The sequence below is a fragment of the Penaeus vannamei genome, chromosome 5 (assembly GCF_042767895.1).
Source record: "Penaeus vannamei isolate JL-2024 chromosome 5, ASM4276789v1, whole genome shotgun sequence".
Taxonomy (NCBI): Eukaryota; Metazoa; Arthropoda; class Malacostraca; order Decapoda; family Penaeidae; genus Penaeus; species Penaeus vannamei.
The window spans coordinates 21,668,344-21,680,843 of record NC_091553.1 but is presented as its reverse complement, the minus strand read 5'-3'; the positions used below and the strand labels follow the sequence as shown (position 1 = coordinate 21,680,843).

The 12,500-nt window shown below is 43.0% G+C and overlaps 2 protein-coding genes across 2 annotated transcripts in view; one reads left to right on the top strand and one right to left on the bottom strand.

Moving 5' to 3' along the window:
• LOC113809427 (hydroxyproline dehydrogenase) overlaps nucleotides 1-1,672 on the top strand; it is a 19,305-nt gene extending 17,633 nt beyond the window's left edge. Inside the window, exons 8-10 of the mRNA XM_027361022.2 lie at nucleotides 65-243; nucleotides 552-742; nucleotides 1,240-1,672. Of these exons, the coding sequence (XP_027216823.1) occupies nucleotides 65-243; nucleotides 552-742; nucleotides 1,240-1,427 (558 nt within the window). The 3' untranslated portion in view covers nucleotides 1,428-1,672. The remainder of the gene's footprint in view (nucleotides 1-64; nucleotides 244-551; nucleotides 743-1,239) is intronic.
• A 452-nt stretch (nucleotides 1,673-2,124) lies between these two features.
• Nucleotides 2,125-12,500, bottom strand: part of LOC113809428 (CD82 antigen) — a 43,241-nt gene continuing 32,865 nt past the window's right edge. Inside the window, exons 4-7 of the mRNA XM_027361023.2 lie at nucleotides 11,206-11,280; nucleotides 10,959-11,027; nucleotides 10,361-10,489; nucleotides 2,125-4,159 (exon numbers count right to left, since the gene is read on the bottom strand). Coding sequence (XP_027216824.2) covers nucleotides 3,956-4,159; nucleotides 10,361-10,489; nucleotides 10,959-11,027; nucleotides 11,206-11,280 — 477 coding nt within the window. The 3' untranslated portion in view covers nucleotides 2,125-3,955. The remainder of the gene's footprint in view (nucleotides 4,160-10,360; nucleotides 10,490-10,958; nucleotides 11,028-11,205; nucleotides 11,281-12,500) is intronic.

Here is a 12,500-nt window from a genome sequence, read left to right as displayed (position 1 = left end):
TTTGCTTATCTGCTGTGCTTTTAGAACTACTGGCCCTCTACCTGCGCCTCCTTTTGATTTGCAGGCGGGGCGAGAAAATCTCTGCCACGACCTGCGGCTGGTGGGCGGCCTGGAGGGAGTGGGCTTCGGCGCGAAGGTGGTGCGCGGCGCCTACCTGGAACGCGAGAGGAGCCGCGCCCACGAGCTCGGCTACCCGGACCCCGTGAACGATACCTACAATGACACGGGCCTCGTATACGACAGGTGACACTGGGCTTATGTAATATCTTTGGTGCTTCAAAACAAAGTCTAGGAAAGTCATGCATTGCTTTGAATCTGATTAGGAGCGATAATGAGAGTCCTGGAATATTCCTCCTTCATGGATATCAAGTATACAGTTTTAGGGTATATTTGGTCTTGTTTGGCCACAACTATGCAAGTTAGAGGCAAAGATAATAGCACGTCTGACGCACGATTCCGATAATTTCGTATCGCGTAATGTAAATGAAGTGGAGTCATGGACGACGTTTACACATGAAACCGTTTCTGATTTCTCGCATCGACCTCGTCAGCATGGTGGAGTTGATGCTTCGGGAGATCAAGGCCAACCCGCGCTCTCGCTCCGTCATCGTGGCTTCGCACAACGAGTCGTCGGTCAGAACCGCAGCCCAAAAGCTCGAGAAACTGCAGCTGGACCCCCAGGCAGGAAATGTGGTGTTTGGGCAGGTGTATGGCATGGCCGAGAACATCTCCGTCCCGCTAGGTCAGTTTCTCTCTCTCTCTCTACCCCTCCCTCCCTCCCTCCCTCTCCCTATATATATATATATATATATATATATATATATATATATATATATATATATATATATAATATATATACATATATATATATACACATATATATTCGTATGTGTGTGTATGTGTGTGTAGTTATGGCAATTGATAAGTGCTGCTGCATAAAACAATGGCAGAATATCTATGATAATGGCATATAAATCCATAATAATATTAATGTCTCTGTGTAGGTAAATATAACACATATATACCCGTGTAAAGACAAGAGACTAAACAAAGAGCATGGCTATATCCCCACTGTATATATTATTCTATACACATGTCAGTATATTTTCCTGTATGTGTATCTGCACATTCCCCAGTCTCTGGCCCTCTTGCCATCTTTTTCAGTTTGTGTTTCTCTTTCTCTTGTTCTTTCTCTCTCATATAAAATCAAACTCGTAACTCGCCCGTGCCCCTCCACAGCTCGCTCCGGCTTCCTGGTCTACAAGTCGGTGCCGTACGGGAGCGTCGCGGAAGTCATGCCGTACCTGTCGCGACGCGCCAACGAGAACCGCGCCGTGCTGAAGGGCGCGCGCAGGGAACGGCAGCTCCTCACCCAGGAATTGCTTTCCAGAATCCTCCCGAACCGCTCGGCCCCGGCTCTGCAGTGATCCCAAGAGGCTGAAGCTGCGGTCCTCTCCGGCTGTTTAATACATTCCTTCCACATCAGCTTCTGGGCTGGTCATTTTACAGCACTTTCCTAGTTTTTGATTGTTATGAGTTTGGGTTGGCACTTGATGGGGGATCCGGTGAGAAACCTGAGAAACCGGACTCTCGTTGCTATATCTGTTTTGTTTTGTGACATTTGAAATCGCTGGGAAGTACCATCGTTCAATACATCTTTGTACCTGGAAAATTTATTTTCTTTTGAGACATATTCCTTCTTGATCATTAGCGTGCTACCTTGAACCTTTTTTGCTTCCATCTGACTGGGTGCTTCAAGCTCCGTTATCTCGAACATGAAACATGGCTCTAGCACTTGCCTTCCAGCAAAATTTTTGTAACGAAATCCTGTGGGTCATTCCCTTCAATTAATTTTTTTACACGTTTTCAAAGCAGGAATACGATACTGCACTCTATAGTAGCACCACTAAGAACAGTAAAATGTGGCTACGCTTGCGAGACAAATGGTTGTATCAGGTGCCAGAGATGTACTGTTGGAATGGCTTTTTGCAAAAGATAGAACTTTCTATAGGTTCCTTATGCTTGTATAAACATAATGATCACACTACACATGACAGTACATGTTTATGAAGAAAATGATACAAGAAATTTCATTAAACATTTGGAAATTGATAAAGGGAAGAAAATTGTTGACAAATTTTATTGATATAAAAAGCTATAACAAACATTGATTTCATATCTAAAACAGCATTTATAAAAGCGGGAAAGGTGATGTACATATATACAAGCAAGTCAAAAGTCTATTTACGGTCAAAATAGTCATAAAACAAAGACGCTGAGGAAAAAACACAACAAACAACAAACAAACAAGGGTCCACAAACGCAGCTGCAGAAATAGTATGAAACAGACAACCAGACGCACTTTGGAGAAGAAAAGCGAACATATAAGTAGCATGGGACAAACATCACATTTCTCGTTTAAAGTCTAATAAATGTCTATGCATGGGCTTCCAAACATTGAAACATATACAAAAAATGTATGTATAATAACACTGGTTGTACATCTTAAAAGGCATTATAAAAATAATTAAATCTGTTTTCTCTGAGGTACATGAACGACATAAAATTATAATGGTACAGCATTAAGATAAATACGTGTACTATGTAGCTTTCTAAGATCATACATAGTGTCACTTTGTATTCATGAGCTACAGTACCACACAAGCCATTTCAACAAAGTTATCAACAATACCAGGTAATAACCATATCAGGATCAAGAGTTCCGAAACAATTTAGCAAAACTCTTGATGCCGATAATCACTTTCATTATGGATTAAAATTCAAAATGTTTTTATATACGGAGCCTCGTAAAATAGTGATGGAATTTTATCAAGTTCGTAGCAATGTGTTTATTGGCCGATTGGAGTTCAATTACAAAAAGACAGAATAGCTTCTCGAAATTAATTAATCCATATTTTTATATGAATAAACATATATCAGACAGAGTTTTTCTAATTCCTTTTCGGAAACAGGTATAGATGCATGCTACACTATTTAAAGGAGGAGAGTAATTTGTTTGACTAATGCCGCTTACACACGGCCAAGCACTGCCAGGTGGTAAAGAGGGTTGTACCATCATCGAGCATCTTTAGCGGGCAAACAATCGAGATATCCGTGTCCGGTGTTGAGCGAAATCATCTTATGACTGATGACTGTCCCGCACTCAACCACTTGTCCGTTGTCGGTCAGTCTCAAAGTGAATGCGAAGAGAGCAGCCCGGCTCCTGTCACACAAATACAAACAATGCGAATATTGGCCGCAGACTTTGTCTAGAAATAGTACAGACCTTCGGGCAGAGCTCGACCGTGCGGGTGCGGCCTAACGACGCCTGAAGTTGAAGATTCGGGCTGTGGCTTCAGAGTTACACAAAACGAGATTCATTTATTCCCGTCGACCACTACTATTGCATGAACTATATGGTGAGCTAGAAAGTTTATTCTATAGGTACTACCGCTCGTCTGCCTAAACACTTTCTGATAAATCACATAGATGTACCTGAACACAGAAACCACTATTATAACTGATGGCACACTTTCATGGCTTAATTCCTTGGCATTGCTAAATGTGATTTAAGTCCATTACTACTCTATGTATATCTAAAGACGTGTCAGGGTCATCAACTTTACATTACAGCTAATTTGGACTGGGAAACGTTCACGTTTTCAGTTTTGAATAACTAAATTTTAAATAAAATCAATTTAAAATAAAATTTTGTATTAGAATAAATAAAACATAAAATCGTTATCACAATTCCCCACAATAGATGGAAATAGGCAAAAGTGAATTTAGAATATTCAAATACAAATAAAGGGCCCAGGTGAAGAACGGCCAAACGAAGGTTGAAAGTGATAGCTGCAGCCTTTCTTCCCACGGAGATTCACAACCGGAAAAGCTGACAGATGGAACAGGCGACAAACATCCAAGTTCACCATATGAGTTCATGGTGGTCGACGGCTCACAGGGAGTACGCCGATTTCTCGTCGTGGAGACGCCGCTTGGAGGAGGTCCTCTTGTAGCCCGACTTGTCCTTGAGCTTGTGGATGATGTGGATGCAGAGAATCACGCACATCAGCTGGAGGCCACCGAGCCCCGCCAGGACAGAGCACCAGATAGCTTTGTTATCGTCCATCCAGAATTTGAGTGGGGCGCCACATCCAGTCTGTGGAGATGTAGTTGTTGGAGACACCTCTTGCACAGATATGGGCATGCATTTTATTACATCACTGTTCAACAATCCTCAGTTTTTCTTACATCTTATAATTATGAATATCGTCATACAAAACATCTTAAATCCTTGGTTATAATGTGATGTGGGACACTTCCTATAAACATCGACGTTGAGTAAGTAAGCAATAATAACAAGAAATTCAATACGCTAGACATCAAAGGTCACATAGCACTATGGTATTGTATTGTGTTGGGAGTTTTTTTTTTTTTTTTTTTTTTTTTTTTGTTCTTTATTAGTTAAAATGATAATATAGTATTTAAAGTAGAAAGAAAGGGTAGATGGGGGTAGGTTAGGTATTGAAGATAAGAGGAAGGGTTAAGGACAATGGATGATATCAAATGAAGGATATTTATGCGTCTAAGAAAGGAAATAGATTATCAATAGAAAAGATGTGGGATTCTGTAAGGATGTCTGATAGGTTGTGGGATCGGGGAAGAAGGGATATGTGAGGGATAAGCAAGGGCAGGATATTAGAATATGTGGGACAGAAAGAAGGACATTGCATGTAGGGCACAGAGGTAGGTTAGAGGAGTGTGACATGAGGTATGAGTGAGTCGGGTTTGGCCTATTCGTAAGCGGTCGAGGACATTTTCCCAATGTCTGCTCTGACGGTATGGAGCTGACCAAGGAGAGATCGAAGATTTTATATTTTAAACTTTGTTGGTGTACAGATCTGACCAGAAAGACTGCCAACGGTTGCAAAGGAAAGATTTGAAGTGGGGATAGTAGTCGGTGGCTGGAATGCATGAAAAACAAGGTTGGTGAATTGTGGGCAAGGCAGCAGATCGTGCCAGGTTATCTGCTTTTTCGTTGCTGGGAATCCTGACATGGCTGGGTATCCAGCAAAAATTTACGGCTTTCTGTCGTGTAGCCGGGTAGCATAGCTGGTATTTCATGGACTATGGGATTGGTAGGGTGAATGGATTGTATGAGTGATACTGAGTTGCATGTCAGTGAAGATGGTGAAGGATGAGAAAGAGATAGAAGACATGTTGTAGTGCAAAGAGGATAGCATATAGTTCTGTTGTAAGGATGCTCGATTCAAGTGGTAGAGGAAAACTGTATGTGTAAGTGGGAAAGATTATAGCAAACCGGCACCTGAGGTTGATTTAGAGCCGTCGGTGTAGACATGTGTACTGGAGGAGTAGCTAAAGATATGTGCGAGGAAATGTGTGAGGAGGACAGGTGGAATATTTGACTTTGGTAAGTCAGGAAATATACCTGAGCAATTACAAGAGGTAGGCATTAGCCAGGGAGGGAAGGTTTGGGTAGAAAGAGAAAGAATTCGGAGATGAGGAAAGGATGAATGGGAAAGAAGAACGTCCTTATGAACAGGGAAAGGGACAGGCAAATGTAGAGAGGAAGAGAAGATACGAAGTGGTTGAGGGACAGTTAGTTTGGAGAGTGAAAATTGGTGAAAAGGAGCATAACTTCTTAGGGACAGAAGAGCGCGGCATCTAGAGAGGGATGGGAGTCCTGATTCAGTGTATAGGCTCTCAACTGGAGGGGATTGGAAGGCTCCTAGGGCTAAGCGGAGACCACATTGGTGGATAGGATCAAGGAGAGAGAGAAGAGAGGCAGAGGCAGAAGAATATGTGACAACTATAGTCAAGGGTGGAGAGGATTAGGGTAATATGGAGATGAAGGAGTGTTTTGCGGTCTGATCCCCAGGATAGGTGAGAGAGGGTTTGTAAGAGTGGCGGTTGTGAGCCTATACCTGAATGAGTGAAAAGGATGGAGAAAGTTTTAGGGATAAAGAAACGAAAGCCATGGTTGGTAGCCCAGGGAGAGACTAATGTTATTGACGACTGGATAAGTTGATGGAGAACTTTCATGGAAGGGACGGAGGCAATGATGGCTAGATCATCCACATACAGTGATGAACGGATTCTTGGTTGTAAAGTAGAAACTAATCCATTTACAGCTATGAGGAACAGTGTGGTGCTCAGTACACTGCCTTGTGGGACACCTTCAGAAGTGGAAGAGGTAAATCTGACACGGAAGGTATGGTCAGAGAGGAAGGATTTTATAAAAACACCCATGTTTCCACGTATTCCGTGGAGAGATAGCTGTTGTAGTATATGGTACCGCCAAGTAGTATCAAATGCATTTTCGAGACCGAAAAAGACAGCTAACACTGACTCGCGGCGTACAAATGCTGATGTGACTAATGTTCCTGCATAGGCTAGTGGGTCAGCTGTGCTTTTGCCACGACGAAATCCAAATTGATTTGGTGAAATGATTTTGTGGTATTCTAGGTACCACATTAATCTGAAATTTATCATCCTTTCCATTAATTTGCAAAGGCAACTTGTAAGGGCTATGGGGCGGTAGTCTTGGGGAAGAGTACCTGTTTTGTTAGGTTTCAGGAAAGGTAGTACTATGGCTTCTCTCCAGTGGGGAGGAAAGTTTCCAGTCGTCCATATGTTATTGGATATTGAAAGAAGGAAGGATAAGGGAGTAGGAGAAAGGTGTCGTAGCATATAGTAACGTATAACGTCTGGGCCTTCATGGGCGTTGCGGCATGATTGAAGTGCATTATAGACCTCAGAAGAAGAAAAGGGTACATTATAAGGTTTTATAGATGACAGGAAGAAGGAGATAGGAGTGCACCCTTTGTCTGACTTTAAGGAAGAGAAATGAGAAAGATGAGAGCCACTACTGACTTGGCTAAAAAGGGCACCAAGTTCAGTAGCTACTTGAAGAGGGTCAGAGATGAGGTTATTATGAATATGGAGGATGGGGGCAGGATGAGGAGGATGTTTTCCGGATAACTTATGGATCCGCCGCCAGACTGCAGAGACTGGTTTAGAGGATGTTATGGAGGATTCATAGTTTTGCCAGCTGTTTGTCATGGAGTTACGGATTGTACGGCGAAGATGGGCTGATGCTTTTTTAAAGGATATGAAGGCTGTTAATTGACTGGGGGTGCCTCTCTTGTGTCGGTAGCTATTCCTAATGAAGCACTTTTGAACATTCAAGTTTCCACCATGGAACACATTTCGAGGTGTAAGGTTGGGAGGTTCGAGGGTTGGTTATATAGGCTGTATTTAGATCGTTAGTTGTGAAGTATTGGAGCATTTCTGAGGTGGTAGAGAAGGATGATGGAGGAATTTCAAGAGTAGAGAGAGAGGTATAGGTATTTTAGTCTGCTCTGTCAAAGCACCAGTGAGGAGGGTTCAGCAGTGGGATATGGGATGTTGAAGAAAGAAGAATTGGGAAGTGATCACTAAAGTGAAAATTATTTAGGACAGACTAGTGGTAGGCTATATGAAGGATAGGAGAGTAAAGAGAGAGATCTGGGCATGAAAAAGATTGCGTGCGTAGGGTGAAATGAGTGGGATTGTTGGAATTTAGGAGGATACGGTCAGTTTTAGCTAGAAATTGTTTCAAGGAGCGACCCCTGGTATTGATAATAGATTCACCCCAGAGGGTATGGCGACAGTTAAAGTCTCCAACTATTAGGAAAGGTGGTTGGAGTTGGGAAAGTAAGGTCTCAAATTCTAAAAAGTCAATATTGAGGGAGGGAAGGAGAGAAGTAGACTGAAATTATTGTGATCCAGCGGTGGAGGAAAATCCGGATAACTGTGCAAGGTATGGTGCTTTGTAAAGGATGCATGATATATGGTGTTTTATGATGGACAAGTATGGAAGAAGCAAATATAGAATGAGGGAGTGATACAAAATGGTAGTTGGGAATTGCTACTGGAGGGTGTGTCAGGAAGGTTTCTTGGAGGCATACGATAGATGGATTGTAAGAGGAGAGAAGATGGCAGAGGTCAGGTCTGTGTGAGCGAAAGCCTCTAATGTTCCACTGCAGAAGAGCCATTGCGGATCATTCAACAGCTATTATGGGCGGCAATGTATGTCTGAGAGGTAAGAGGAGAGGTGTCTGGGGGCTGAGGTATGGTATCAGGGGATGGAGGTGGTAGTGTAGTATCAAAAGAATCATCATGGGAGGAGGGATCAGGGGGAAAGGGTGAAGGTATAGTATCTGGAGGTTCATCAGGAAAGGCGGGATCTGGAGAAGGGCATTGTGCTAGAAGGGATTCGCGTGTACATCCAGGAGGAAGGGGTAGGGATAGTAGGGAAGGGTTTTTAGTTTGGGTAAGGGTGGGCGAGTGGATAGGGTGTGTTGGGAAGGTGTGGGAGGGGGAGGAAAAGGGGTAGGGGGAATGTCAGGAGGGGGAGGTTGGATTTCGGCAGTCACTGTGAATGCAGCCGCAATCTGGGTAGAGGGAGGAACTTCCTCTTGTGTTATATGTAGAAAGTTTCTTAAGTCATCAAGGTTTTCTGGGGGGTTGGGAAAAGAAGGATATGGGGAGGTGAGGAGGAGATCGGTATCTGAGAATTTGAGGGTGGAGGTGTGTGATGTGATCTGGTAGGAGAAGATGGAGTGGAGCGTTTGGGTTGTCTGATGCGATAGGTAAGGCGTGAAGTAGGAAGAGACATGGGAGGAGAATACTGGAGTGTCTGGATTTAGGATGGAGAAAGGATTTGACTGGGGGATATGGGAATTAGAGGTGAAAAGTTGAGGAGCAGGGGAAAGTGGTGCTGCAGATGTATAGACCACTTTGGTAGCATGGATGGGAGTGGATTGATGTAAGGTACTGGAGTATGTTGTGATTGAAAAACCTCTTCGTCGTGCTTCTTGTCTGGCTTCTCGTAGAGTGAGTCCTAGTTTGAATCTGGAGATTTGCTACTTCACTCTTAAATTTGTAGGCTGTGCAGCCTCTATAGAATACATTATGAGGTCCGCCACAATTTGCACATTGTGACATCGATGGGGTGGGGGTTGATATGGTCTAACACAGGGGTGGGCAGTTAATTTTTACAAGGGGCCACATGAGAAACCTGAACTGTGTCAGAGGGCCACACCAACAATAACTTGATCTTAATTCTGCTCAACTTTCTTCCATTGTAAAATGCACAAATTTATATATTTAGTGTATTATATATTTAATAAATGATATATTTAATAAAAATGTATATTTAATACATTATATATTTAATGTCATATATTAATGCTGGATTTAGGATTGCCTTTGGGGGGAATAGAGTAGCACTGTACTGATTCCGCATCATATTCAGTGAGGCAACCAAGCAGGTCGTTTCCACAGTCTGCCCAGTCTTTTCCGTGCATAGAGCAATTAAATGAGGAGAGGAAAACAGTTCCAGTACATGTATTAAGGGAGGGGTGAGATAGAACAGGTATAGGTTTGCGAGTGAGTGAGGTGAGTGCAGAAGAAAACTTTGCGAACTTGTTTTTGGAGGCATTGTTGAAAGAGTAGGGTATTATCTAAGTGAGGGGATGTTGGGGGAACTATAAAGAATTGGTTCCATTTAGCTGGTCTAAACAGATTATAAATAAAAGAGGAATTGTAGAGGGGCAAGGGCGGGAGGAGGAGGGAATGGTGTGAGGTGAGGTAGTATATTATGGAGGTACGGTTGAAGAGCTGTCATGAGGGAGGAGGGGATAAAATGTGATGATTGTTCAGGAAGTGGGCTGGATGGTGTTAGGAGTGAGGATGGGATATCTTCTAAGGGTTGAGTTGGTACCTGGGTAAATTATTCAGAATGGGTAAGTTGGTAGTATGCATAGAGGAGGGAGGTGTACTAGTAGTGTACTGAGCCGTAGTCAAAGGGGAGTCAGGGGTCGGTAAACTAGAGGATTTAGATTCAGAGAGGTTAGTCGATCAAGGGGCAAGCCTCAGTGCCCCTAATAAGGGTACACAATTTTCATTACTGGCCATGGTAAGCTTGACATATGTGGGGAAGGTAAAAAACGGTCCATCCCTCAGGGTCCCTGTAAGGGATAATGGCTAAATGATTTACCAAGGAATACCGTACCCATGGCTCCCTGAGGCCGTTCATGACTGGCACGAGGTCAGCCTTTCATCCTTTCAACAGCTCTTACATCTTAAAAATTAGATAGGGGAAGGGTTGGGGAAGATAAGAGAGAGAAAGAAGAAGGAGAAAAGGCCATACAAAATTAGTTGACATGGGCTGAGATCCAAGGCGGAGGAAATCCCCCGCATTGAGTCTCAGCCTCTGTCTCCTAAGCCCCCCCCCCCCACGACAGCAACGGACAAGGGATTAGGTGGGCCTCGAAGTTGAGGAAAAAAATGTCACCTGTTTGAGCTGCTGGGCATTAGTGAAGGCGTCAGCATCAGTCTCCGTTGCACCATCATAGCATGAGTTGCTGAGAGGGTAGTTAGTGTAGGCAAACTCCTTGGGCCCATAAAATCCGCAGCAGTTGAACTGAAAATAAAAGTGAAACTACACTTCTCTGCAAAAAAAAGATGCAGGGTAAAGAATATCTATCAAAATCTACATTCACTTTAACCTAGTATATATAGAAAACCACATGCGATTTCACACTAATCCTGTTTACTGTTGTTGCAAGATTCAAAATTAATTTTTACATGATAACTTATTGAACATCACGTGTATAGATTAATTCGTATACTAAAAACTATGTTGAATGATTTCGTTTAATAATCAGAAGTATCTAATTTGATTCCAAACGGAGAAACATCACTAGATGTTTGAAAAATATTATTCACTATCTTCACACGCATATTATTCAGAAACTGTTGGATTGCTTTATTTGTAAATCGTCTGATGTTCATCTATGACACAAGTACAATATTCAGATTTATCCCTTCTCAAAAAGAAAGAAAAAAAGCGTAAATCAACGTTTGGAATATTCTATACACGAAGGACTTACTTTATTTTGAACAATGTTGCGTGTCCCCTGGTTGACCTCCGCCCAACCGTTCAGGAGTACCATTTCCAGCTGTAGATTGAATATTAATCTTTCTTAATCAAATATTGCTTGTGACATATATCTTCATCCAAGGATCCTTAACAAGAAAGATGTGTTGATGCGTATGCCATGCTTATATCACGCTTCCCAAGCTCCTTTTCTCTACGTTCCCCCTTCGGCTCGTGCACGTCCTTGCCGCAGTACTTGCCTTGGTGTCGAGGATGCTGAGCGCGATGAGGCCCCCGATCTCCGTGGCGATGGCCAGGACGAGCGCGATCAGGTACTGGAAAACCAAAAGGGGTCGGTTGATCCTTCGTTAAAACCTTCCTGAACTAAAGGGCCAATCACGCGTGGCCAAATGCCTGTGTACTTTCTACGTTGTGTACTCTTCAAATTGAACAATGCACGAAAATGTCTCGCTAGCCATTTAATCTGTACTTTCTACAGAAGTTGAATTGAGATCTTTGGTGCGAAGATTTCAAGAATTTGGGGAAAAACGTTTTGATTTTTAATGAAAATATAACTAGTATAAAGAGCTTCTTCAATCACCACTAATATTATAATAGAGGCTGACAGCACCGCTTCTAAAACCACATTCAAACCTGTATATTTTTCGACGAAAGTCTATGATAGTCTTCGAAATTTATTATATAATATTGTGTGATTATAACATAACAGCCCACGAAGGGTTTGTGAAGGACTTTCCTGTTATTTACAAAGGCGTGTGCAGACTGAGGCGTGCGCACCCATGTGATAGGCAGTACTCGGTGCGTGAAGAAAATAGATTGTAGATTGTAAACATTCGCGAATATACGTCCTCGCGGAAGATCCGCTGAAGACGCTGTGTTGTGCTTGCACAATCATTTACATTTACTTAAATAAACTTCAATATGCACTGCAATGCCATCACTCTAAACAATCGCATGAGATATGGTATGAAATAAGATGAAGACTGCTGACAACTCCAATCATGCTGATTGCGAAACGAGTAACGGGCAACATGAAATGGCGGCCACACTTTCTAAAGCACAATTCTAAGTCATCGGATCGAGTGGTGTGACATGTCAGAAAAAACAACAAACTGAGATTAAGCTGCGGTCGCCGTGACGCGATCGGCCGGTCGGGCGGTCGGGCGGCTGGCTGCGCGTCGGGCGGTCGGGCGGTCGGGCGGTCGGAGCGGAACCTCCGGCACTTTCACTCTCGGTGCCTCGGCGGCTCGGCACGCTGCTGACCCGCGCTTCTGTCGCGGGTCATCCGATATTGCCATAATGTACACACGCATACACCCTCACAAGTACACATAAATCGCACTGCATTTTTGTTTCAACCCAAAAAATGAGATACCGCCGCAGTCTGGCTGAATTGTAGTCGAAAAGAAGTGTATCCAGCAGAGGAGACTTTACTGTGTAAGGCGCATTTCATAGGAAAATAAATCTATTACCGAAGAAATGTATGGCACAAAGCCTCTGCCGCTTCGGCAGTGAACGAAAAATCACACGCGAT